At 38.4% G+C, this 25,498-nt stretch overlaps 1 protein-coding gene across 1 annotated transcript in view; it reads right to left on the bottom strand.

Annotated features, from left to right (window-relative positions):
* The window catches only part of IL17REL (interleukin 17 receptor E-like), a 45,506-nt gene extending 20,745 nt beyond the window's left edge, over positions 1-24,761 (bottom strand). Inside the window, exons 1-4 of the mRNA XM_009999445.1 lie at positions 24,660-24,761; positions 6,607-6,634; positions 791-940; positions 3-35 (exon numbers count right to left, since the gene is read on the bottom strand). Of these exons, the coding sequence (XP_009997747.1) occupies positions 3-35; positions 791-940; positions 6,607-6,634; positions 24,660-24,761 (313 nt within the window). The remainder of the gene's footprint in view (positions 1-2; positions 36-790; positions 941-6,606; positions 6,635-24,659) is intronic.
* Positions 24,762-25,498: the final 737 nt, after the last annotated feature.

The following is a 25,498-nucleotide window of genomic DNA, read 5'->3' as shown; positions in this document are numbered from 1 at the left end:
GGAAAGAGAACATATTTCCAGCCCACAGATATTTTCTGAAATGAGTCAGGAATAGAATTCAAAAATATAATTTGAGCATCTTTAAGAAATACAAAAAAGAAATTAAAATATACCATATTTTAAACTTGCTTCTAAGTGAAAGGCACATGTATTTTACCTCTGTTAAAAAAAGAGGTATTATATATATCCCACATGTGGGCATAGGAACGAGGATTTAATACAGATTGTTATATATTAAAGTTGTAATTATGTAAATTCTTATGCAAATAAAAAAATAAGCCTGTTAACTCTGAATGAAGCACACTAGGAAATACCTAAATGGTAACTAAGCACATGAATGGCAGGATGCTTGCAAAAATAGACTATGCCCAAAAAGTTTGTATGCTTTCATTTTATTTTAGTGCAGAATTGTAACTTAAACACATAAACTGTTTCTCCCTCTGTTGGGCAGTTGCTCATGTCTGAGTTAGCAGGGCAGACAGAATTACTATGTGCATGCACCCATGTCAGAGCAAGTATGCTTGGGGCACTAGCAGAGGACAACTTAAGTGTATCATGTTGGAAGTAAAAATTCACTTGTCTTGAATTCATTATCTTAGTTCTCATTCCTTTGAGAAGGGCCAGGGTGTTATCCTGGTTTGTAGTGAAATGGTTTCACAAAAAGTATCTTTCTGATATAATTACATGAAAACAGCTTGGACACAGATATTGCAATATGAAACAAAATTTGGCTGAACAGCTATAAACAAAAAGCAAACAGAAATTATTCAGTAGCAAGTCTGCTTCCCACCATCCAGACTCAGAGTTCCTTTAATGTTTAAATGGAGAGAGCATGGGCTTCCTTGGACACATTTCATCACTGTTGAGATCTTCATGCTTTTCAGTACCATAGAAGATAAAGATGCAGGAGCATCATGGCAGAAGCTGTTGAAAATGCCACCTGCAAAAGCAAACGTAAAGACAAAGAAATCTCATTGTGCACAGGACACCTAGGGGAGAGAAAGTGCCAAAGGTGAAGCTTCAGCTCTACTGAAATCAGTAAGAAAGTCACCATTGACATGAGCCAAGCCACCACTTTACCTAGGACTTTCACATGGCCAAGATAGCTAGTTGGTTTCACTAGCAATGCATGGAGGTTGGAAAGAAATACATTACAGATGGAGCTGGATAACACATTTTCTGTTTTAGGGAAGTGTTAACTCATAAGAAGAAGAAGTCGCACTTCTAACAGTTAAGGCTAGCACAGCACGCCTAGACTAATAGTGTTTTTAAATAATCAGATCTGCTACATCATGGCTAGAATAATAAGTTTTTTACACTTTTTTTTCGAAGCCATTACATGTATATTGTCAGCACTATCATAGGTAGTATTTTGGTTTTAGAATTGTGTGATGTTCTCAACCGCTGTTAAAATACCATCTTCACACAAGAGGGCACCATTGCATTCCTAGTCGTGGAAAAACCCCTCTCACCTATAGGATTTCCTTCCCCTTTAGACCAGAATAGCAATAGCAGGATAAGTATTATCCAGGCCTTCTTCAAGGTGTAAACAGTAGGCACAGATCACAGCTACTATGTCTCATCTTATTTTCCTATGCAAATTTAGTCATCCCAAAGCCTTAGGACAACAATTTGCACAGCTGCCTTCTGTAAGCTAATGTAAAAGAGAAAATAACAGTCTTAAAGCCCCAAATCTCATCAGTTAGCCATATTTAATCTCCTTCTATTTCTCAGACTGACATGTACAGAAAACAGTTATTTATTTGTTACTTTATGTTGATAGAGTGGATTTAATCCCCCATGCATTCCTTGGGCTCCTTGTTTGTAGTCCCGAAGACTAAGAGTTCAAGAAACTCTCAGAATCAATAGCCAGGGAATTGGGTTTTGGTCCCTGGGCTTTGTGGTGTACAATGAAGCACACTTTCATTTCAGCTGTAACTTCATCATAGCAATTTCTTTGAAATATTTCTTACCCTTCTGACTTCAGTACATAGCATGCAAGTTAAAAGACACCCAAGTAAAACAAAAACATTTCACTTCACATTCTTCTCCCTCTGGGGAGAGGCTGAAAGAACAAAAAAAACAATTGATACTTATTAGTCATACTGCTGAGCCTACTCCTAGGAGGAGTTCAACTAGTATGGCCCAAAGCATAATATGAAACAGCAGTGCCACAATACTGTTCTTGCCATAAAATACAGGGTAACACTCTTAACTGAAATCATCAGAAGAACATACATCCCTCAATGTCTAGCCAAGAACTGTTGTTAAGCATTGGTGCCCATTGACTCACATGGAAGACACAATCAGTTCTCACAGATGAAAGCTAGGATATGGAGGAGGAAGAAAGGAAAAGCTTATCCTTACTTACCCTCCAATGAATGAAAGTACACTAAATTTAAAGACTGAGAGAATATTAACCTGTACAGGACCACTTTCTGTATTATGAGATTCTCACTTTCACAGAGTCCAGTTACAGCTGAAACCCATTGTCAGGGATTCAACACATGCAGGACATGCAGAGAGGTTGACTTAAATGTGGAATCTTGGCTTGAATCTGTCAGGCCCTAAGGTGCCCTCACACTTGCTGTCAGGAAAAATAAGTCCTGCATCCTACATATCAGAAGTCAGAAAAGACAAACACTTCACACCTGAATCTCTACTCTCTTATCCTAGTTTTGTGCCGTCAACCATCTTTTGAAGGCCATAGGATATGCTGATACAAACTAAGTGGGAAACAACGGAAAAATAAGGACACTTTACCTCAACTGACAGTAGACTTGATTCTCAATCATCCAAGGCAATATTGGCAACAAGAGAAGACAATTTGTGCAAACCAAAGAATATACAGATCACTCAAAATACACAAATTAGTCTTTGAGAGTGGTGAACTACACTGACTTTTGAAGAATTGTAAACATGTATCCAGAAAGATGTGGCAGCCTTGAAAAGTTTAGTCATAGCAGCCAGATGTGAATACTATATTCTATGTTCCAAGAATGGGTGGTGTAATAATCCTGAAGGTACCTCAGGATGGAGAGTTATTGTACAACACCAAATCAATCCACAGTTAATTGGGAGGTTATTATATTGCAGAACTACCTTATAATTATTACTAATAATGTGATAAGTTATTATTAGTTTTAGCTCTGCCTCTGCTCAGTAAGATACCTTCTTGACAGCATGACATGACTTGCAGCTGTGGCTACCAAACAATATTCAGGAGCAACAGTTTCTGCTTAATTACTTGGTCGGTGTAAATTTCTTCAGAAATCTTACCTTTCCTCATGTCTGTGTTAAAATTATATAAGGGAAGAGCAATCTGTGTATGCATACATTGTCAAAGCTGACAGTTCACAAAATATTCTCTTTGGATGAGTCTGACCATATTACTTGACCCTATGTATTTTTAGGAGAGATTGTAATGACTTAATTGAATTCCATTTTCAGTTATTGCTGTCTGAGGTATGGAATTATCAGATATCACAGGCCTGGAACTGTCTCAGGAGAATCCTAAGTCATGCGTAGGTGCATTACTGAAATAGGATAATTATTAGGCAGATGCACAAACAGTTTTAGGGATTACTGTCTGTCCATAAGCAGGGGAACTGTCTTCCTTGATCACAGTTTCTACCTTCAAACAGAGAACAAATAAGTAATTCACTGGATAAAATGAAATTACTCTTTTACTTTGGATTTTTTTCCATTAATTTCATTATACATTTTGAGAAATGCAAAATATGCTGCAAAACTCAATAATAATTTCAATTGATATCATGCATGAAGTTATTAGTTTTGGATCACAATACATATATGATACAAGGAAGAGCTGACAAAAAATAATTTTCTTTCTATAAATCATCACAGTATGAGACTCATTTCTAACTAATTCTTCAGTAAACTCTTTTCTTATCATATTTTAATCCCCTCAGATAGTTTCCTCTGGAACACACACCTCTTTCCTTTTCTCACGAGTAGTTTGATCTATACGCCAGAAGATACATCTTGATACACAAACCACCTGCTGAGTAAATCTTGCCTAAATTTTATCTTTTTGAATTATAGCTGTAATTAGCCCTACATGAGAGAGGGATTGTTGCTGTAATAAGATTCCTCAATTATGGACACATATAAACCCAGGCATAAAGAAGCCAAGAATCATTATTCAGCATGTAGACACTTTCCTTGTACTTTTGCCATCAACTCAACCACAGCAGATTATATTTTTATCTGATGACGCAGCAATCAACCCAGAACTGTCACGACAGCAAAACACACCTTATGTATACTTGGATAATAGAAGCCAGAGCTGAGCAATGAATATGCAATAGAAATTATTAGATGAATAATTTGAAACCTCAGGCAAGAAGGTTAAATTGGAGAACAGTAAAAAAATTGCAGAGAAAATCCATTAATAATTTAATAAAGGCCCAAGCCAACACCCAACAGAAAATTCTGTGTTTTTTTTTTTCTCTTATATTTATTCCTTACAATAATTGTAAAAAATCTGAACTATTTACAATACTGTCAGTGCTAAATCTCTGAGTGTATCTAAAGCACGGTAGAATTGCTTCATTGGAGCATAATTCCATGAGTATAGATTACAGTAGCATTTCAAACCTATTTGCATATAATTTACCACAGTATCTGCTGCATCTATGCATTACAATGATGCAACTAAATTGATAAACAAAGTAGATATGCTCTCCTAAGATAACTACATGGTACAGTTCAGTAAATAAATACCAAAATTTGCTGGTTAAAAGTACTTAAACTGATTATGAAATCAATTAAATTTCAGGATGATAGCTTCACTTTCACAACAGATTTAAATGCAGAGTAAATTAGAAGGGTTTTACAGTTGTACATTCAGAGAGCATTTCACTCTTTCAAGGCTAATGGCCAATATGGTGACATACTGTGTCAAATATATTTGTCAAGAATGTAAGGCTTTTAAAATTAATTTACTGTTGATATCAATGCTTGGATATATTACAGTGAATTTAAAATACTACAGTAGCCCTTATGTACTACTAATAGTCTAGAAGAGCAGGAGGGAGAAGTCAGAGTCAAACCCACATAGTCAAATACTACTGAGTTGATAACTGCAAATCTAGGAAATAAAGTCATCTTTTTGTTGCAGCTATAAGCAACTACTGCAAAAGTGCTCTATAATACAGTTAAGGTATCTTAAGGTAATTTTGCCTCAAATAATAAATAATTAAAAGAATGTCTATAGAAAGGGAAGTATGGAAATGAGCTTACACCCACTCTTGCACAAGTGAATTACAATGAAGACTAAAAAAATGTTTTTCATCATCCCTATAAGGCTGTCAGCCTACATATTACTCGTATTACAGATAGCTACTAAGTCATTTTCAGGCAGCACTGTAAACCTACAATCAGCTCTGCTTCATGTACGTCAGCCCGAAAGATAAAGATCTTCAGTTTACAAACTCTTCAGAGCACAAAGTCAAAATCCCACTAAGACCTAAACATCTAGTTTACGCTTATGTACATCATCTAAGTACCTCTGGCAATAGAGAGGGAGAAACCCTCTTACCTCCCTCGCAGCATATAATTCACCTTGTCCTAAGATGGGTGGAATGAATCACCACCTCGTGGTACCTGCAGTGAATCTCCACTATCTAGATCTGCATTTGTGTAATAACCAGTACAGATTTTAACTTGTAACCAACAGTATTGCAGGTCTCCTTCTCTCTGAGACCAGGGCTGAAGAGTTTGGTTTCCACAGCCTGTGCTGCCCAAGGGCATGAAGGCAAGCTAGGCAAAGGTCAATGCCCCTGTTTCTCTTCTCTTCTACAATTCCTTCAACACAGTTTGTGTAACTAGCAGCTCAGCTGCCTAATCTTAAAAAGATTCGTTCCCAGTCCTTGAACCAGCCACAGGTGGTTCACTCTGCTCATTGGTAGAAAGCTAGAGACTTTTTCAGGTGAGACTTTGAACTGCACTGCTCCCATAGCCATGTTCTTTCGCTCCACCTCAATACAAGTCCCATAAATGCCATGCTTTCAGAGTAAGACTCGTGACAGCTGATGATCAGCTCGTACCCCCCACCACGGCATCAGCATCTCACACCTGTGGCTCAGCTCTGCAGCTTCTCCCTGTCTGTGGATGCTCTGCCAGGAAAGGCACCGTGCAGACAAGCAGGGCTCAGAGCTGGGCCTCTGGCTAGGACTGTCCTCTCAGAGGGGACTGCCTGCAAGGCAGCTGCCTCATCCTTCCTTGGTAGGTGACTGTACACACTGGAGAAGGGATTGATAGGGGCTTCATAGTTCAGCTCATTCAAGAGCCTGCATTGTTACTATAGGCAATAATAATATGTCAAAGCAATAAAAACGTATGAAATTATTAAGCAAACTCTCCAAATTACTATCTTTGGTAAGGAAAATTATAAAGCAGTAATACACATTCATTTATCAGAGCCTACCCATTTTCAGTGTTTTGTACAAGGAAACTGGTGGCAAATACCCTGTCAAATGACAGGGCCTGGATATCACCAGGAAAGTGGATTTATTATCTGCAACAAACTATTTTCATCTTCCAAAAATAAATGTAGCAAAAATGCAAATGATGCATACTCACTGGAAGGTTTGCTTTTACAATGAATCCCCTGCAAACAGAAATGAAAACATTATGAAAGTTAATATAAAAATCAAAATTAATATTGATTACTCATTGTGCACAAATATAAACACACCATAAACAAGTAAACATATTGACAGTTCACAATAGAAATAATTTTTTTAATGTTTTCAAATACAGTGAAAATGCACATCACTACTGTATATGACAGCCTTATACATATCAGGACACAATACCAGCATTTTCCTTATTTTTCTGTATGTCTATGGATATGTAATTGTTATAACAAGTATAATAGTTCCATCAAATACAGACATCATTCTAACAGGTGCTGCCATTCACACTGACCAACAGCTTGTTTACTGTTTTGTCAAACTTTACAATGGACTGCTTGATATCAGGGCAAAGAAACCAAACAATTTTTAATGGATGATACCTAGAACACAATATTATATTATTTTTAGATCATACCAGGCAAATAGAAAGAATTATTACAGTATTTTCAAATTAAGTTTAGAAATAAGACTCGTCTTTTTATTTCTGAGAACTATCTGGCTCAGAATCCTGAAAATGAAATTACTACAGTACTTTCCACTTTCAAGTGGGAAAGTGTTTTGACAAGAGGCAAAGTGAACCTGACACTGAGATTTTTAACAAGTTTCCAGCTATCTTTCAGACAGACTACACCCCTTTTCCCAGTAAAATAAACACTTAACAATACACTAAAATTCTGCACAGCATAAAAATAACAAATCTTACTTTGAACACTATGCATAACATTCTAAAGAAAGGCCGTTACTTAGTCAATACACACTGTTTTCTGCTGTTTTGGCATTCAAGTTTCTAACATAGCATTTATACCAGTGTTCTTTCATATACAGCAAATATTTTCCTCTCTATTTCCTTTAAAATCAGTGTTTCATTCTCAGAGATAATTTTGTCACACCCACAAACGGAGCAGGCACCATCCGCTGCTCTCAAATGGATTGGCAGCCTTTGGCCCTTTAAAACATTTTAGGATCTTGTCACTAAGTCAACAATCTGCAAGTTTTAGAGCCAGCAAAAGTCTCTCAGTGGACATTTGGAACTTTTCAAGTTGAGAGAAACACAGAGGCCGCAGCCTGGGTAATCATTAGTACATTGTAAAATAGCTATTGCTTGGTCTTCCATAAGGCTTTCATCCACAGGTGATTCTGTCCTCCTCATAAACACAGCTGTAGAGCAAAATAATAGTGCTGCAGGTGATAAATTACAGCATGTTACCTACCCTGTGACAGATGCCTTGAATACCTGAGAAGTGTGTTTTCTGTCCTTCAGTGCTGCTTTTAAGTTTTTTGCTAGACAAGCTTGTTTTTTAAAAAGGCCTTCAGAAAAAGAGTAACCAGTATCCAACCTGTATTCGTTGTAATAGCTTTGTCCTTTCGGCATTTTTTTTTTAATAATCACTTATAGAGGTAAGTTTTACAATTGGCAGTTTGTCGCTATGATTCATAAAAGTGCAGATGCATAAAAGGTGGTATTTTAAGCCATTATTTATAATTAGACAGAGGTGGTCATATATGTTCACAGCCTGAAGATTATAAAAATTAATCATTATATTGTAAAATAAATTACTTTGTCTTCCTCTACACAATCCTGCATCAACACTCAGAGTAGGAATTCTAAAGGAATTCACACTTCTTTACATAACTGTCCTATAACCAGGCTACTTCTATTTCAGTGGTTTCATAAATTCCTTCAATCCCCCCCAAGAACTGAAGAATGTAGCTGATATGACCTCATTTCTGTTGCAAGGTGTTCATAGAAATATTTGTAATTGAATTCTTTCTGCCTACCCCAAAAAAAGTTTCATTGATTGTTTGCTGATTCTCCCAATGCAGATTCCTCAATAGAAAGGAGAAGACTATATTTTTCTGAATAATTCAGTGCAACACTAAACCAATAAAAGTGGAACATGCCAGTTCATTTCCATTGGAAATTTAACTGCTGTGTCAAAGCTCTAATTTTGAATTATTTCTAATAAATCCCTGCAGGAGTGTGCAGAACAAATTGAATTCAGTCTCTCTACTTGTGGTTCTCCATGGCCTTAGGGAGTAGAATAGACAAATATAAAAAAAAATACTGCAAAAAAATGAATGAGTGAGTTAGGGAGCTAGCTTCCTTGTTGAGAAAACCTAACTGTTGGATCAAATAATTGCTGAGCTACTGCTTACTGGAAGAAATTAATCTCTCGTGAGATAATTTAGCAAATTAGTTCCGTAATTCTTAACGCCCCATTCTGCAACCAGACTATTGAAAATATTTTGGCTAGGTGGCTTGAAAGAGTCCCCAGTTGCCAGTCAACATTTCTTAGTACAACATCTTGGGTCCTGCACTTTGGCCACAACAACCCCCAGCAGCACTACAGGCTTAGGAAGGAGTGGCTGGAGAGCTGCCCAGCAGAGAGGGACCTGGGGGTGTTGACTGGCAGCAGCTGAACATGAGCCAGCAGAGTGCCCAGGTGGCCAAGAAGACCAACAGCATCCTGGCTTGTATCAGGAATAGTGTGACCAGCAGAACCAGGGAGGTGATCCTGCCCCTCTACTCGCACCTTGGTGAGGTTGCAGCTCGATCCCTGTGTGCAGTTTTGGGCACTGCAGTATAGGAAGGACATTGAGGTGCTGGAGAGGATGCAGAGAAGGGCAACTGGGCTGATTAGGGGTCTGGAGAACAGGTCTTCTGAGAAGAGGCTGAGGGAGCTGGGGCTGTTCAGCCTGAAGAAGAGGAGCCTGAGGGGAGACCTCATTGCTCTCTACAACTGCCTGAGAGGAGGTTGTGGTGAGGGGGGTGACCAGTGACAGGACAAGAGGAAATGGGGTCAAGTTGTGCCAGGGGAGGTTCAGGCTGGATATTAGGAAAAATTTCTTCACAGAAAGGGTGGTGAGGCATTGAAATAGGCTGCCAGGGAGGTGGTGGAGGCACTGTCCCTGGAGGTGTTCAAAAAAGGGGCAGATGTGATGCTTTGGGAGATGGTTTTGTGGTTAGGGGTTGTAGGGTGGATGGTTGGACTTTGTGATCTTTAAGGTCTTCTTTTCCAACCTGGATGATTCTGTGATCTTTAAGCTAATCCATCTAACCATTCTTTCTGGTTACAATCATGGTGCAAAAATACATTAGAAAAAAATCAAGAACCCATTGATCATGGTGCAAAAATACATTAGAAAAAAATCAAGACCCCATTGAAGTAAACAACAAAAATCTCACAAAACTCAGAGATTCAACATTTTACTTAAAGAAGGCTAATGTTGTAGAGTTCATGTTATGACACTTGACAAATGCAAATTATATGTAAATAAATTATCTTAAATTACAAACATGAAACAACCCATGCCCTTCTGTGGGGCTGTGGGGTGATGCAGAAATCTGCCTAAAACTTCTAATCTATTCTAATTAAATATTGTTTTTCACTATTCCTCAAATTAATTCTACCATCTGAGCACTTGCCAGTACCATCTTGCATTTGTTTTCTTATCTGCTCCATGGCACAAAAGAAACATCCATCAGTGAGTTTTGTTCTGGTAGGGAGATTTTTTTGTCATTCTTAGGCACTTGATTTTTTTCTGGGTGAGGAGTAATTGGGACGGTTTATATAAATAATCAAACATTTGCACAAATGTTTGCCAGTTACAGCAAGCATTTGGTCACAGCTCAATTATTTTTTTTAATACGTGTTTATTTTTATTGTACAATACTGAGGAAGGGGGGTGGGGTGGGAGGGTATTTTATAATAATTTTGCAAAATAGTCAAGAGACCATCTGTCTCAAAGAAGAACTCAAATAAATTAACCAAGTTCCTCTCCGACTTTCTATATCTTTTGTTTTCAGGAATTTTCAGTGATGAATGCAATAGAAAAACATAGCTTTCTAAAACCAAAATGGAAATTTTCTTCCCCTTCCACAAATGCTGTGGGTGTATTTTATGCAAAAATAAGATCCTGAACACGATAGCACATTTTACTCCTATACAGAGAGCATCTTTGATTCATATCTGCTTTGGCAAAAAGCCTAAGCAAAACAAACTTACACAATGCACAAACAGTTAGGGATTTTCCTATTTCTCTAGGGTTTTCCCCGTTTGTGGTATTACTCAACTGTAGCTAGAGGTTATCTGAACAGACACCACCAACATGCAGCATTCTGAATAGGAGGTGCGATGCCAACTTTTTAGCTAGCACAGCAATTTCTCCTCAATCAAAGACAATTTTAATATCACATTGTTTTGTTTAAAGACTGTAAAGGAGAAAGTGAGATCAGCAGAGGAAGACTTGGATTTGGGGGCACAGGGAGTATTTTCATTAATTAAAATTGTCAAAGAAAAATCATGCGCAAGGGTGGAAATTCTTCCCTGAAGGATCTGTCATGCAGGAAAGAGTTTGAGGCAAATTTGGTTCCATGGTCTTCCTGTCAAGTCTGTTGTATCTTGTCCATAAAAGGGTTGGTGGCAACTCTTTCACGATTTCATAAGGAACAGTAATATGCCTCAAAATGCCTTAAAATGTATTATTTAATGGAGATCAGGTTGTCAGACACTTAACATTCATTAATTAAGGTGCCTACATGAAAGTCAGTGAATGTACAGTGAACAGTTTTTCCCCCTTTTGCAAGATTCTCAGTTGCAAAGCTATTACAGAATCTTCACAGAATCACAGAATCTTAGGGTTTGGAAGGGACCTAGAAAGATCACCCAGTCCAGCTCCCCTGCCAGAGCAGGATCACCCAGAGCACATCACACAGGAACATGTCCACGTGGGTTTTGAATGTCTCCAGCAAAGGAGACTCCACAAGCTCTCTGGGCAGCCTGTTCCAGTGCTCTGTCACTCTCACAGTAAAGAGGTTTTCTCTGATGTTTACATGGATCCCCCTATGTTCCAGTTTGCACCCATTGCCCCTTGTCCTATCACTAGACATCACTGAAAAAAGCCTGGCTCCATCCTCCTGACACTCGCCCTTAACATATTTGAAACATTGATGAGGTCACCCCTCAGTCTCCTCTTCTCCAAGTTAAAGAGACCCAGCTCCCTCAGCCTTTCCTCATAAGGGAGATGTTCCACTCCCTTAATCATCTTTGTGGCTCTGTGCTGGACTCTTTCAAGCAGTTCCCTGTCCTTGAACTGAAGGGCTCAGAACTGGACACAATATTACAGATGCAGCCTCACCAAGGCAGAATAGAGGGGGAGGAGAACCTCTCTTGACCTACTAACCACACCCTTTCTAATACAACCACCCTATTACTTACATTCCTACTTCAGGTTCAGCTCTCAAAGAGGAAAAAGGAAAAGGAACATGACCATCTTCTGACTTTTTCCTCTGTTCCAACAATTTCTGTTCTTTGAGCACCTTTAAAGCAAGCCGGGGTTGGGGTATAGCCTTACAACACAGGAAAACAGTTGGCCTTATGTGGCATGTCTGGCAATAACCAATGCAGACATTGTAGCCAAAAGACTGATGAAGATGATTAATCTAATCATGTTCTTTTGATTTCCAGTCGAGAGGGGATGCTCTGCACAGATTCATCTTACTCTGCAGACAATTAGAAAAGACCTCCCAGATGACTCAATCTAGGCCTCCAGTAACCAGAGGTGCCACATCATCCAATCCTTCTCAAAAAATGGTGAAGCTTCATTTTAAAATCACTCGGACTTTCATGTGCACTGATCCAATAGGCAAGGCTGTTACAGAAGCCCTGTTCTCCAACAGCACTAAATCTTTTCATTTCCAATGTAAACACCATGATGGTTAGCTTGTATTGACTTCTGGTTGTTCGTATTATCTTTTCAATTAAATAAATACTTTCCACTGTGGAATTTACTTTCCGTTTATCTGCAACCAGTAATATACTTTTTTTCAGCTTTTTTGTGAGACCATAAAAGCCAAGCTTTCCTATTCCTCTCAAATAAAAAAGGCTTTCTTTCTTACCATCACCCCTCTCAGCAGCTTTTTTCACTTTAATGCATCTTCACAAATGGTGTGACCAGAGCCATGCACAGTTTTGAAGACAGTTTCCCCCTGGGGTTTATTTGATGCCTGGTGAAGTGGCAATATTCTTTGTCTCAGTTGGGAGCACCATAACCATGTCAAATCAGTAATTATGCTTCAAGACAGAGAGAGAGCTACTTACCCCCTTCTGTGTAGCATACCTTTTCTCCATCTACTTACCCCATTCAATTCATGGAGGTAGGAACCTAAATATTCTGTGCCATTAGAGTGATGATTGAATGAAAGATTTCTCATGGCTTCTAGTGAAAACCTGACAATGCTAATTATTATCTCAACCACCTCCATAAAGAAAAAGATCTTGCAGCAGTAGACAGCCACGGTCAAAATGCTATCGATCTTTACAATTGAAGAACTTTGGATGGAAACAGAGAGGATTCAGAGCTGTATTATAAGCTCCTCAAACTGTCAACAAATGACTGTAAATTAATTCATAGAGACATTCATCTTCAGAAAATATCAAGGGAGAACTCAACAAACGGAAACAACTGAATATGCTTAAGATTTTTTCCACAGCTATTTTCATAGGTGAAGGAGATAAGCCGGAGCCCCCTCTATTTTGCTGCCGGTTGCTGGGAAACCAAACTGCTGCTGCTGCGAGGGGCTGCCCCCCAAAACCAAGGATTTCGAGATCTTGCCGTAGTTGCCTACACACACACACACACACACACACACACACACACACTCACACACACACACACTCACACACACACACACTCACACAATCACACACACACAATGTCTTTCCTGCCGGGCTCAACTCCTCCCTCCCTCTCCTTTGATCCACAACCCTCTCTCAGAGAGGGCATCTTAAGGGCACAGAACTTTTTGCATTACCTCCCTAAAGGACACTTTACTTCCCTGATATATCCCTGGTAGCCATTTGCCATTTTTACATTCTCCCCAAACCTCATCCCTCAGTTTGTGTTAACCCATAATAAACCAGTTAATTCATAAACTAGCAATTTTTGGGCGTGGTGGGGGTGCATTCTAACTACCGCTCTAAAATACAGTCCCGCAGCAGCCGTTCCTCCGCGGTGAGCGCCACATGCAACCCTTGGTCTTATTCAACAACCCCTCCAAATTGTGGGGGGAAGAAGCAAAAACATCCTGACAGCCAGGAGCCCCCCCGGCATCAGCTCGCAACAACTGTTGTCCATGCAGAAATGAAATAGGCACCTGATCTTATGGTAAAACATGACTTTGCACTGCTTTGGACAACTGCTGCTTCTACAAGACTGCCTGGATGTTGCTGGATGTTTTCACAGAATGCTAAACCAGAATATGTGAGTCATGCCTGTGCTTTATCCAGTTCCATGCTGAACAAAAATGACCCTATCACATCAGCACAGTGCTGGGCCCTAGAGCATAAGGACTACTGAGAAGTGGGTTATTAAGCTCAGGCGCAGCACAGTGCTAGCAGGGTCATGCACTCTCTGGAGGAGAGTTGGCTTGTGTCCAACAGAGCAAGGTAATGTCTGCCAGTGATAACGCCATGTTAATGTCTGCTCAACTAAACAATGGACTGACAATGACTGGGAAGAGATTATTTGGTTTAATGAAGATGATTGGACAGTCTTCACTAAGGCTTCACAGTGGTCTAAAGCACAGCCTTTTGCCAATGTTTGTTTCTTGCACCATTTGCCATTTCACATATATATGCAAATGCATGGGCCCTGTCCTCCACAACCCTGCTGTTTGTCACCAGGCCTACACTTCCATCAGTCTTGCTGTACTTCAGTAATGCAGGAGCACATGGCTAACAGAAGGCCCTCAGGCCCCTAAGACCTTAATCCTTTGTTTATCTAGTAAAACAGAGATTTCTACTTTCTAGTCAGTATGTACTTCCTCCTGCACTGTACTGATGCAGAGAAATCCCATATTTTAACTGAATTGTCCCGTATTTTAGCTGGACTGTGTGTGGCATGTACTGTCTTCTGACCATTACTATGAGTGCATGGCTGCATTGCTTTTACAGAGCAGAACAAATGAAAGAGTAGGCAGCACAGTTATATTTCTGGGAACTCTTTACAGTGAGATGCATTTATCCTATAAGTGAACGTCCAGTCAAAATAATATTGCTTTGAAGTTTCACAGCTGGGAAAAATATCCCCCCTTTGTATTTTTTAAAATGAATTGTATGTAAAAATAATGCTGTGATACAAGAAGGCCCTACATAGAAACCACTTGCTTTTAAATTTATTGGACCAAAGGGAGCTATGACAGTCTGAAATAAAAGCTGCCTGTTCTATTGTATGCTTCAACTCCAGGACTAGAAGCAGAAATTGCTTGAAGCAATTACGCTTTAGCTTCTTTTTTTTTTTTTTAGAAATGGAATTTAAAAAAAAAAAAAACCAGCAAAAAATACTGTCAATCATTTTTAAGTCATGTTTCCTAAAATATTAATACAAGTTGTTAACAAAACAGAATTGCATACAATAGACAAAGAAAATTAAATTGCACTTTGAATACCATATCCTCAGCTGGTATAAATCAGCACCAGCCCATGCAGAGAGTGTCAGAAATTTCAGACCACTCAGCTACTTGAAAGGACAACTAAACTACCAAATCAGCACTTGCAGTCCAACAATGAGACAGGGACATTCTAACACAGCATGAACAACTGGAAATCTCATACGGAGGATGATTAAATTGAGTCAAAGAAATTAGAGTGGAAGGGGTCTCGAGAGGTCGCCAAGTCCAGCATCCTTGGTGACAGAAGCACTATTGTCACCAATACTGGATCACGTCAGCCATTACTTTGGCCATTTCTCGAAATTCTGGTGGACATAGATTCCACAAGCTCTCCAAGATAGGAATGCTGTAACAATCCCTCTGTAATGATCACAGAAGAGGTTACAAGACAAATTTAGACAAGATATTTCAACCACACTAACAGCACTGAGAAAGCAAAACTTGCAGTGAAGATTATGAGAAGAGACCCTCCAGGATATAATTGTTCCTCCTGCTGCTTCTGGAGGCAGTGCTTATTTTTTTTGGAAATACTTATCTTTTGGCCTGAAGACCTTTTGCTATTCCAGTTACTGTTTTCTCATAATCATAACACTACTGCTCAGCAAAAAGAGGGAATATACTGCAGACCTGGCTTTTCAGTGCTCTGCCATACACAGTGAAGCCCTCACCATTTAGCTCTAGGCAACTACTCATTTTCCTTATGTTTAGAGCCAGTCTCAGGGGCAAAACTGTGTTCTGCTGTACACTGTGACCTTTATCAATGATAGAATCATGAAATTATAAAATTGTTAGTTTGGAAAGGACCTTTAAGATCATTGAGTCCAACTGTTAACCTAACACTGCCAAGTCCACCACTAAATCATGTTCCTAAGCACCACATCTACACATACTTGCAGGGATGGTGACTCAAACACTTCCCTGGGCAGCCTGTTCCAATGCTTGATAACTCCTGTGTTGGTGAAATTTTTTCCTAATAGCCAATCTAGACTTTCTCTGGTGCAACTTGAGGCAGTTGGCCAATACCCTCAGGCCCTTTTCCACTGGGCACATTCCAGTCACTCTTCCCCAAGCCTGTAGCATTGCATGGGGTTGTTGTGGCCCAAGTGGAGGACCTGACACTGTTTTGTTGAAGCTCATATTATTGGTCTTGGTCCATTGATCCAGCCTGTCCAGGTCCCTCTGCAGAATTTTCCTACCCTGAAGCAGATCAACACTGCAGTCCAGCTTGGTGTCATCTGCAGATTTACTGAGTGTGCACTCAACCCCATCATCATTGATGATAATTGATAAAGACATGAAACAGAACTGGTGCCAGTACTGAGTCCTCAGGAACATCACTGGATAGTCAACATTTGCTAACCTCCAGTCAACTGGGACCTCCCCCATTAGCCAGGACTGCTAATAAATGACTGAAAGTGGCTTGGTGAGGACTTCCACCAAATCCCTGTATTGGGTGTGCATAACAAGGTTTTGGTAGGAGGGAATGCTGCCAGAAGCTTCCCCTGTGTCTGGTAGAGCCAATGCCAGCCAACTCCAAGACAGACATGCTGATGGCCAAGGCTGAGCTTAAGAAAATTGTGATAATCGCAGCCAAACACCATGATCCATAATATCTCATTAATTGCCACCTAAAACTAGAGGCACCTAAGTTTGTTAGTCACCTCTCTTTCTGATTTGAAAGCTTCCTAGATGCATGCAGTTTGGAGTCTATTTCATGACCAGCACAAAGCTGGAATGGCATCTAGCTCATGCCAAAGCTTTGGAAGACACTTTGAAAGAATCCCTCTCAGCAGCTACCTCTAAAGAGAGAACTGCTTCTTGCTCAAGTGCCTGAGCTCTAGAGAGTGGAGTTCAGGATAACTCAGTGCTTCAGTTTTTCCCTTGCCTAACTCAAGGCAGCACCATGCTGAACATGCAGGTTTCTCCTGCCACCCTGACAAGTCACTAATGCTTTCTCATGATCTCCATTTAATCTGTATTTAATAACCTTGAACTATCGGAAAGGAGCAGGATCATAGAATGGGTGAATGTTGCACAGATACCATCCTGAAATTGTGGAGGCAGAGGGGCTCAAAAACAAAAATGAACTTGCTAACCCCCACCCTGCCAGTGCAGATGACAGTCATATCAAATTCTGAACAACAAATCACACCAAGACTTTGGAGGTCACATGTCAGAGCTGAGACACCCTTCAAAGCCACAGAGGAGCACACACTTGTGTTTTTTGAAGCTCTAATAATAATGCTGTTTCCCATTAAACAGAGAAAAATCTCAAACCTAAATAAACTTTTATCTACCCCTGATTATATCTCTTCCTGATGAGAAATATTTTAAATATTGACATTGGCTTTATTTATCTTTAGCCTGTTATGTTTTTGTGTGAAGATGTAAAGTCATATATAAATGACCCTTCAGGTCATGCTAGAAGCAGTGGTAGAGTTGTATCCAATGGCAAACCTGAGAGGCCACTCGCTGCATTTCCTCCTGGTGCTATGGTATCAGTTAAGGGACTGCTTCCATTAAAGACAATGATAAAAATGTCTGACTAGTTCTAATTGTGCTTGCTTGAGTTACAGAAACACTATAGCCACAGCAAAATGAGGAAAATCTTAGCACCTGTAGATGAAAAATGTTTTTTTGCAGCTGTATAGTTGAAAATTTTGGAGAGATAGGATTATTTCCCAACTATTCATATTTGTATCACCATGGCATCTGAAAGTCTTAATCTTACAGCAGAAACTGTGCATACATGCCCTTCCTCTCCTATCAAGAGCAACAAAAGCAAAGAACACCTTTCCCTGAAAGAGCCAACACTGTGGAGTACAAGAAAAATTAAAAAACATTCAGAATTTCCCATGTGGAAAAGCCCCACTGAGAATATCTGTACTGCACATTCCAGCTGAAATGTTTGCAGTTTGAGATAACTGATATAGAAGGTGGTTATTAATAAATCTGGAAATGTTAAGGAAGATTAAATCATATTAAATAAAAAAGAAAAAATAATTACTAGAATAGTCATTACAGAGCCTTGTTCTCTTTTTACTGTTAACTCATAATTGGGGGGGCTTTAGGAGATTAAAAAAAAAAAAAAAAGAAAAAGAAAAAAACCACTAAATTATTGAATAATCATATAGTTTGGCTTTATCTTGTGTATCTTCCATGTAGTTTAGTTGCTAAAGTTAGCACAGTCCAACTAAAGGCAGCAGAGGTACAAAAGAAAGGCTTCCAAAGAGGCAGGATTCCACCAACTTTATAACAGCAGCATTGTTTCACCTGTCTCTCCTGATCCCACTGTTGCTCTCAGAGGCAGCAATAATTCCTGGGCATGTCCTCAGCTTAATAAATCCATCAGTGTTCAGTACCTTCATATGTTGCTTCACTCTATGTCTCATTTTTAATGATAGCCCTTACTCACTGAAAACCACCTATGCCACACATTCACATAAAAAGTGTAGATGTTTTTTTACCCATAAGTGGAAAAGAAAATGAGCTACAAAAGCAGACTGAATGGTAACACCGATGCAACCACGCTCTAAAAAATTATTCTAGCTTATATAAATATAATATATTGAAACCAAGGGAAAAACATTAAAAGAACACATACTACTGACCAAAAATTAAGCATGAAGCATGATACTATAATGAGAACTGCAAAACTAAATTTAAAAAAAATTCAACTGGGGAGAAATACAATACAAAGATATCAAAATTTGTAAAGTAATGCAGAAATCTCTCATTGAAGTCATGGAAAGAAGAACAGCAGGTCAGGGAGTTGAGGAAGTGGGAAAAAGATCAAGGAAGTTTGCATGTGTAGGGATTATAGGGAAAAATAAAACTGGAGACAGTGAAATGTATTAACTGTAATAAATTCTATTTCCTCAAAGTTTTTCCAAGAAAGACAATGCACATCTACCAATGTACAATGTTGTTTATATGATTCATACCTTCTGAAAATATGCAGGCAAGTAGAGGCAACTCTAAGACAATCAGTTTTCCAGAAATGATTGAAATTTACCACACATATTCAAAGCAACTACGTTGAAATATTTTCTTGCAAGGGAAAGGGCCACAGGTAATTTGCAAAGTAAAACTAAAACTCTCTTCATCTTTGCACACTTTCTGAATGAGATGGGATATCCCAGACAGTTTTCACAATGAATCTCGTATTTTGCATGCTGAAAGGGCAGGATACGCAATATAGCAAGACAAGTCTTTGGTTCTGCTGCCTATTCCAAAGGAATAAGGTAAATATGACTTGAAAAAACATCTTTAGAACCCACAAAAGAGAAAATTACACATGAAAGCAGAGGTATAACAACCATTTTCTGAGACATATCTGAGAGATATTTGCTTACAATGTGCAGAGACCTGTAAGCTCCACAGGCAAGTTATTCTGGTGATCAGCATCATTAGTTACTGTGACTTTCCAGCTTATTCATGATCTCAGAAAATCCTGTCCCACTGAATTCCTACAGTAATGAAGGCAGGGTCAGGGCTGTGATGTATCTGTATCATATCTGAGTATACATGCCCAAACTTCCTCAACAATGCAATGCTGTTTGGGGCATATTTTCTATTTTGTGTTTTTAAGATTGCAAACAATTTCCTGATACTCAAAACCAGCCAGTAAATATTAACAAAATCAGAAAAAAAAAAACTCCCAAGATTATGAAAACTACCATGAAAACATCTGTGCCAAAGTCGATATATAAAACCTAGGGATCTTTTGTGGAGATGATGGTGGCATAACACATAGAACTTCAAATGTGAATTCCTGGTTTGAACAGTCTGGTAGTCACAGAATGGCACATGGGAATTCATGGCTCCTAGAAATTAAATTATTTTCCATCAAGGATAGGATGAAACTCCTTTCTGAGGTCCAAATTACCTACCTATCAGGGACTAAGGCCTAGCTTCTCAATTTTAACCCAAAAACCCAGGAGAATTTCCAAAGCTATCCTTAGAAAGAATTATTTTTAAATTTCTTTTTGGTCCTTCTAATTTTTTATCATCCCTGATTCTCTCCTCTCTTGCATTCTGCCAAGAGAGGTAGAATGGGACAGTACAAAGAAACATGACAAAGTAACAAGTACAGCATCACCAGCTCCAGCAAATGTACAAATTACGCTAATCCTACATCTTACTGCAAGAATTTCAGCTGGGTCACAACACATGGTCTCATTAACATCAGAGCTGAGATTTGTGAGCTAAAAATTTACTGCCCATAATAAAGGTCAGTGGCTCCCATCTCCTACTGAGCTTGCTTATATGTCCTTTGTTTTAATATCTACCTCCTGTTAATTTTGTGTCCCCAGCTTTCATGAATATCTGTAGTGCTTCTGCTCTTGTTACTCGAGAGTGCTTGAGGAAAGTAGAAGTGAGGAGGGGGAAAGAACAAGAGTTACTGTTGTGTTTTTCAAGTTCTGAATTGCAGAGCTTTTCCCACTTCCACCTCTCCCCAAAGAAGTGGTGGTAGGTGCTCTAATAATGAGGAATACTAGAGGTTTTAAATCCTTGCTTGCCACTGGCTGTTTTCCTCTCAGTGGGTAAGGAAAGAGGATGGCACCCAACCAGTGGCATAGGACACAGGAAGAAGCATGGAAGCTAAATATTTCATGTTATTGATAAGATATTTTAGAACCCAAGAGCAAATTTAAAACATAAGCTAAGAGATAAATTACCTAAACTTGCTAAATTGCAGCTCTTCTGACTACCAGCAGAGAAGGCCAGCAGACACATCTAAGCAAATGGGTAATATCGCTCTAATACAGTGACTCCACATGATTAATTATAGTATCAAAGCACTTAATTAAACCCCATAATTAAGAAACATTGCACAGGAAGGTCAGCACTATTTTGTACTTGTGAAAACTGGAGAAAGGAAATTACTTTAATAGGGCCACACAAGTGAGTCAATGACAGCCAAAAATACAAAACTCAAGCTTTCTGTCTAGGGCACACTCTCATGGACTGTACTGCATCTCTGCAAGTATTAGCAGAGGTATGTTTTATATATTTATGCATCTCTTCTAGTCATCATATTGATGCAGACACAAAAAAAGTCTGTGGTGAATCATTTTCCTATGTTGGGACTCCACTCTCTCTCTCTCTCTCTCTCTCTTCCTCCTCACTCTGAGGAAGTCAGATCTCTGACCAATCTCTTTAGACATTTTCCGTGTCCAAAAATAGTTTTTCAACCAGATTTTAGAGAACAACTGGAGTATGTCAACTAGATTATCATGTCCATTTTAGAGAGGCTTGGGATCATTTCTAAAATAATAATTGCTTACCTTAATAATGAACAAAGAATGAAAATTTATGTCAGCTGAGTTAGTGGCCTAAGGGCTGGATTTGCAGTGAATGATATTCAGCAAGAATGGTCTGATCCAAGGCATAAACACCCAGTAAGGAAACACCAAAGACTTCAACTATGAAAAGCATGAACAGGCAGCAGCTATATCAAGTACTTGCTGCCAATTACCTTTATAATTGCAGGGAAATGCCAGATTTAGTTTTGAGTTTCCTTCTTTATCTATGGGCTTTTGAAATGTTAGTGCATTTAATGGCAGACAATACAAATACCATGAGAGATTTTTTTTAAACATAGTGCTCTTGATCTTTGCCAGCTGTCGAGTCAAATTTGGCTTAAGCTTATTTCTTTCTGTACAGCCTGTAAACACTGTGGATTGTAAAATGAATAGGGCACGAACCCCATTTCAATTGCAGGCTGGGATTCCCCTATGCTTTTACAGGGAAACTTTGTTGATAACTGTGTTTGCTGTTGGTGAGGCCTGGAGACCAAGCCCATGGTATTTAACCTTTGAATATGAGAATATCACACAGGCTCTAAAGTCAAACCATTAACATAGGGAAGGAGAAATAAATCATAATAAATAACAAAAGTTTGTTTTTTCCTTTGCCATCACTCAACAACAATTGTATGTTTTCATGCATAAACACCCAATGCTCTTTTGGGTTTTTTCCTTTCTTGTAGTGGAGAGAAGTACAGTTTATGGTATAGTAGTGAAACCTCAATATTGCCTTACCCAAGGCAATGTAAGGATATCTTGTTGAATACTCACAGTAAATTAAGAATGATTCATTAAGTTGTAATCCAAAAGTGCAGGATGAATGGTTTTAGATGACATACCTGAAAACAGTTATGTCATTAATTCCCTTATAAGTACAATCAATGCTTTATACTCTGGTAAGAGTACCCAAGGAGATCAAAACTGCTTACAAGTATTCAAGGGACATATCCACTTTAACACCTACTCTGGTGGTCAAAATGAAAAGTTTCAGTTATTAAATCTATTCAAAAGTTTCTGAAAATACAGTTTGAATAATGCTGAAAAATGGAACTTAATTCCTTTTCATTCCCCTATTGCTTTATGAGGAATGACATAACATGACAGTTGACTCTACAAGAGAGAAATCCACTATCCAAACTTACAGGAGAATGTCATAAAGAAAAAAAAACAATTTTCTATAATACTGACTTGTAAAAATAGCAGCTACAGAAAACTTCTGATAGTTTTAAAATTGCAATATCTTGTTATCACATTATGACAGGTCACATTTGTGGCCTGTTGTGCCATAGCAGAAGGCAGCACATGTATATTGCACATATGCAGACAAATTGCAACCCCAGGTTACTGTCCCTATAAAGACCATTGAGTTATAAACTATGGATAACATAAACTGCTCCCTTTTAAAATAACTCAGGTAGGTGACAAACTGTGGCTGATTATGTAGGGCTGATTTTATTTGCAAAGGAAAAGGAAGAAGGAGTGTTCTCTAACAAGCTAGTTATAAACCTCTAAAGTTCATGCAGCTAAAATGCTTTGCACTAGATTGAAAATGCTGTGCTGGCACTAATTTGTCCTGTTGAGATCATTATTGTTCCCAGTGAGAAAACATTTTTGTCTTGAAAAGTCATTAATGCATTCAAGATTCTACTGAATACAACTAGCAGAAATATTACATAGAGAACTGAACCGAACCCCATCTTTACCATCAAAATGATTGATTGATTGATTCTGTTATACTGGAAACAATATATTTCTGCTGTAATATTAAAAAAAAAAAAAAAGTAGGCACCTTTCTTAGTTGTCCAACCTTCAGTATAGGAAAAGTTGTCAATTTTGAAGGCAAAGAAAGGGATCCAGTCTAACAAACCTCCAGGCTGTGTCTATACCTTAGGCATCTAGTGAATCAGTCTATATAATATACATACATACCTAAGATATGACAGAGAGAGATGCCCTTTAACATTCCCAGACTATCCCCTAGACTGAATCCTGCTGAAAACAAAGTTGCTTTTGTTTTTCACATGCTGAGTGTCATAGTCATACACTCTTTGAAGAAATAAATTAGAACGGTAAATCATTTCTATTTTACACTCTCATTTCAGCAGACCAAGGAGCTTTTATTCTTTTAAATGCATGAGGGTTTGAATTCATAAATGTAAGTGCATACAAATTCTTGAAAAGTGCTCAGGTACATCAAAAGATTAATCTCTTATGACTATATTTTAGTATTCTAGAAACATTATCTAAGTGGATAAATACTACAGAATTTGAATGTGGGTGTATTAAACACTGTTATCTAGAAAGGGGTTGGGTTTTTTCAGCCTCAATTTTTTAAGCCTCTTCAATCCTGATATTTTGTAGGGTACATGTATAAAATATAGAGTTAATTGCTGTAACATGCACTAACTTAATATCGGGATTGTACCACCACATGTAAACAGTCTTTACTGTGTGTCATGCCTGTCCTACACACTGACATATTCTGTCTGTTCAGACAGCCAAATTCTTTCATGCCATCAATTCCACTTCTCTGTAGCAAGTACATAGTTATCATCCTGTACTAAGACTAAAACTCAGATTACTTATTATTTTATTCTTTTTTTAATGTATCTTTCCATGTATTCTTAGTTTCAGTATGCAAACAGAAGGATAATACCTCCACACTGCCCCTTTGTGGGGGTATTTGGAAACATACACAACTCAAGCTATCACAGAGATGGTGTGATTCACACTCCACTTTTATACACATACATAAGTCATTAAATTTAATGTTGCGTTCACTCCACAAAATGAAAAACAGGTTTTACTCTTTCTCAAGCTTAATTCATCTTTTCACAGGAAATTCAGTGTTGTGTATATTCCTAAAATAACTAGTAACTTCTGAAACCTCCTGTTCCTCCCTCCCTCACCTCTTTGGCACCACTGCTGTTGTGAAAAATTACTCTCCAAAGTACTAAATATGAGTGAAATTTTTTTTTTTTTCAAATACAAAACCAGATTTTAAAAGCTACTAAGAGTAGCTGAAAATAGTGTAAGATGCATTTTCTCACTCCCTTCCTAACAGTCATCTGTGCCACTTTGGATGCTTAGTTCAGCATGACAGGAATACAGAGTGAATGTTCAGGATAGCTGAAATATTTTTCCATTTTTGCTTTCTTGTTCTGCTTAACATTATTTTAGCAGCATAGAACTACTGTATTAGTAGATAGCAGATAGTAACAAGCAAGAGATTACCTGAGAACATAGAAGTCCACATTCTTCAATCCTGGGAATAATCTGACAATCAAAATTCCAAAACAGAGTCATTAGAAGAATCTGAATATTAATACTTATCATCCTAAATTAAAAACAAACAACCAAAAAAAACCTCAGAAGAAACGTTCTGCTCTGACAATTCTCCCTCTCATGTCAAAACTTTAATATGAATTTTAGTCCCTCCCACAGCACCTCTGAGCTCCTCCCTCTAAAACTTTCCAAAGGCAGAAATTTGCTAGTTGTGGGAAATACAAAGCATGTTCAACTCATTTCTTACAGCTGTAGTGAGAAATGGGAAATGTGAATTTCTGATGATCACAGGGAAAGCTTTTTCCTTCTTGATTTCATCATGTCTGCTTTAGATCAGTTTTAGCAACATTTCAACTTTTTTTTTTTCCTGTAAATTCTATGCATAAATGGGAGTTTATTTACAGAGTGATGTATCAGGCATGTTCACTGGAATCCAAATGCATTCTTAAGTCTACTTATTTTACTGGTTTTCTAATGCACTGAATAAAATGGAAAACAGCTTTGCTGAGGTGCATAGTCTTGGAAGGCTGTTTTTTTGTTTTGCAGCAGCAGCAAAACCAGATTCTTTTACACTAGTAATCTGTGCCTTGAACTTATTTCACTTATTGTTTAATTGTATCAACAGAAGCTTCTTGTTCTATAGACTATCTCCAGAGTCTACATTTTGAACACCCTCAGGAAGTATCCACACTTTGCCAAAGAAGCTGAACACAACCAGCTCTGAAAGCAGGACACGAGTGAGTCACACCACTTCAGTACCTGTTAGCATAACAAAATGCCCAGGAATG

This window comes from Chaetura pelagica, unplaced genomic scaffold (genome assembly GCF_000747805.2).
Source record: "Chaetura pelagica isolate M959 unplaced genomic scaffold, ChaPel_1.0 scaffold15, whole genome shotgun sequence".
Classification (NCBI taxonomy): Eukaryota; Metazoa; Chordata; class Aves; order Apodiformes; family Apodidae; genus Chaetura; species Chaetura pelagica.
The sequence above is the reverse complement of the archived record's forward strand: the minus strand, read 5'-3'. Positions and strand labels throughout refer to the sequence as shown.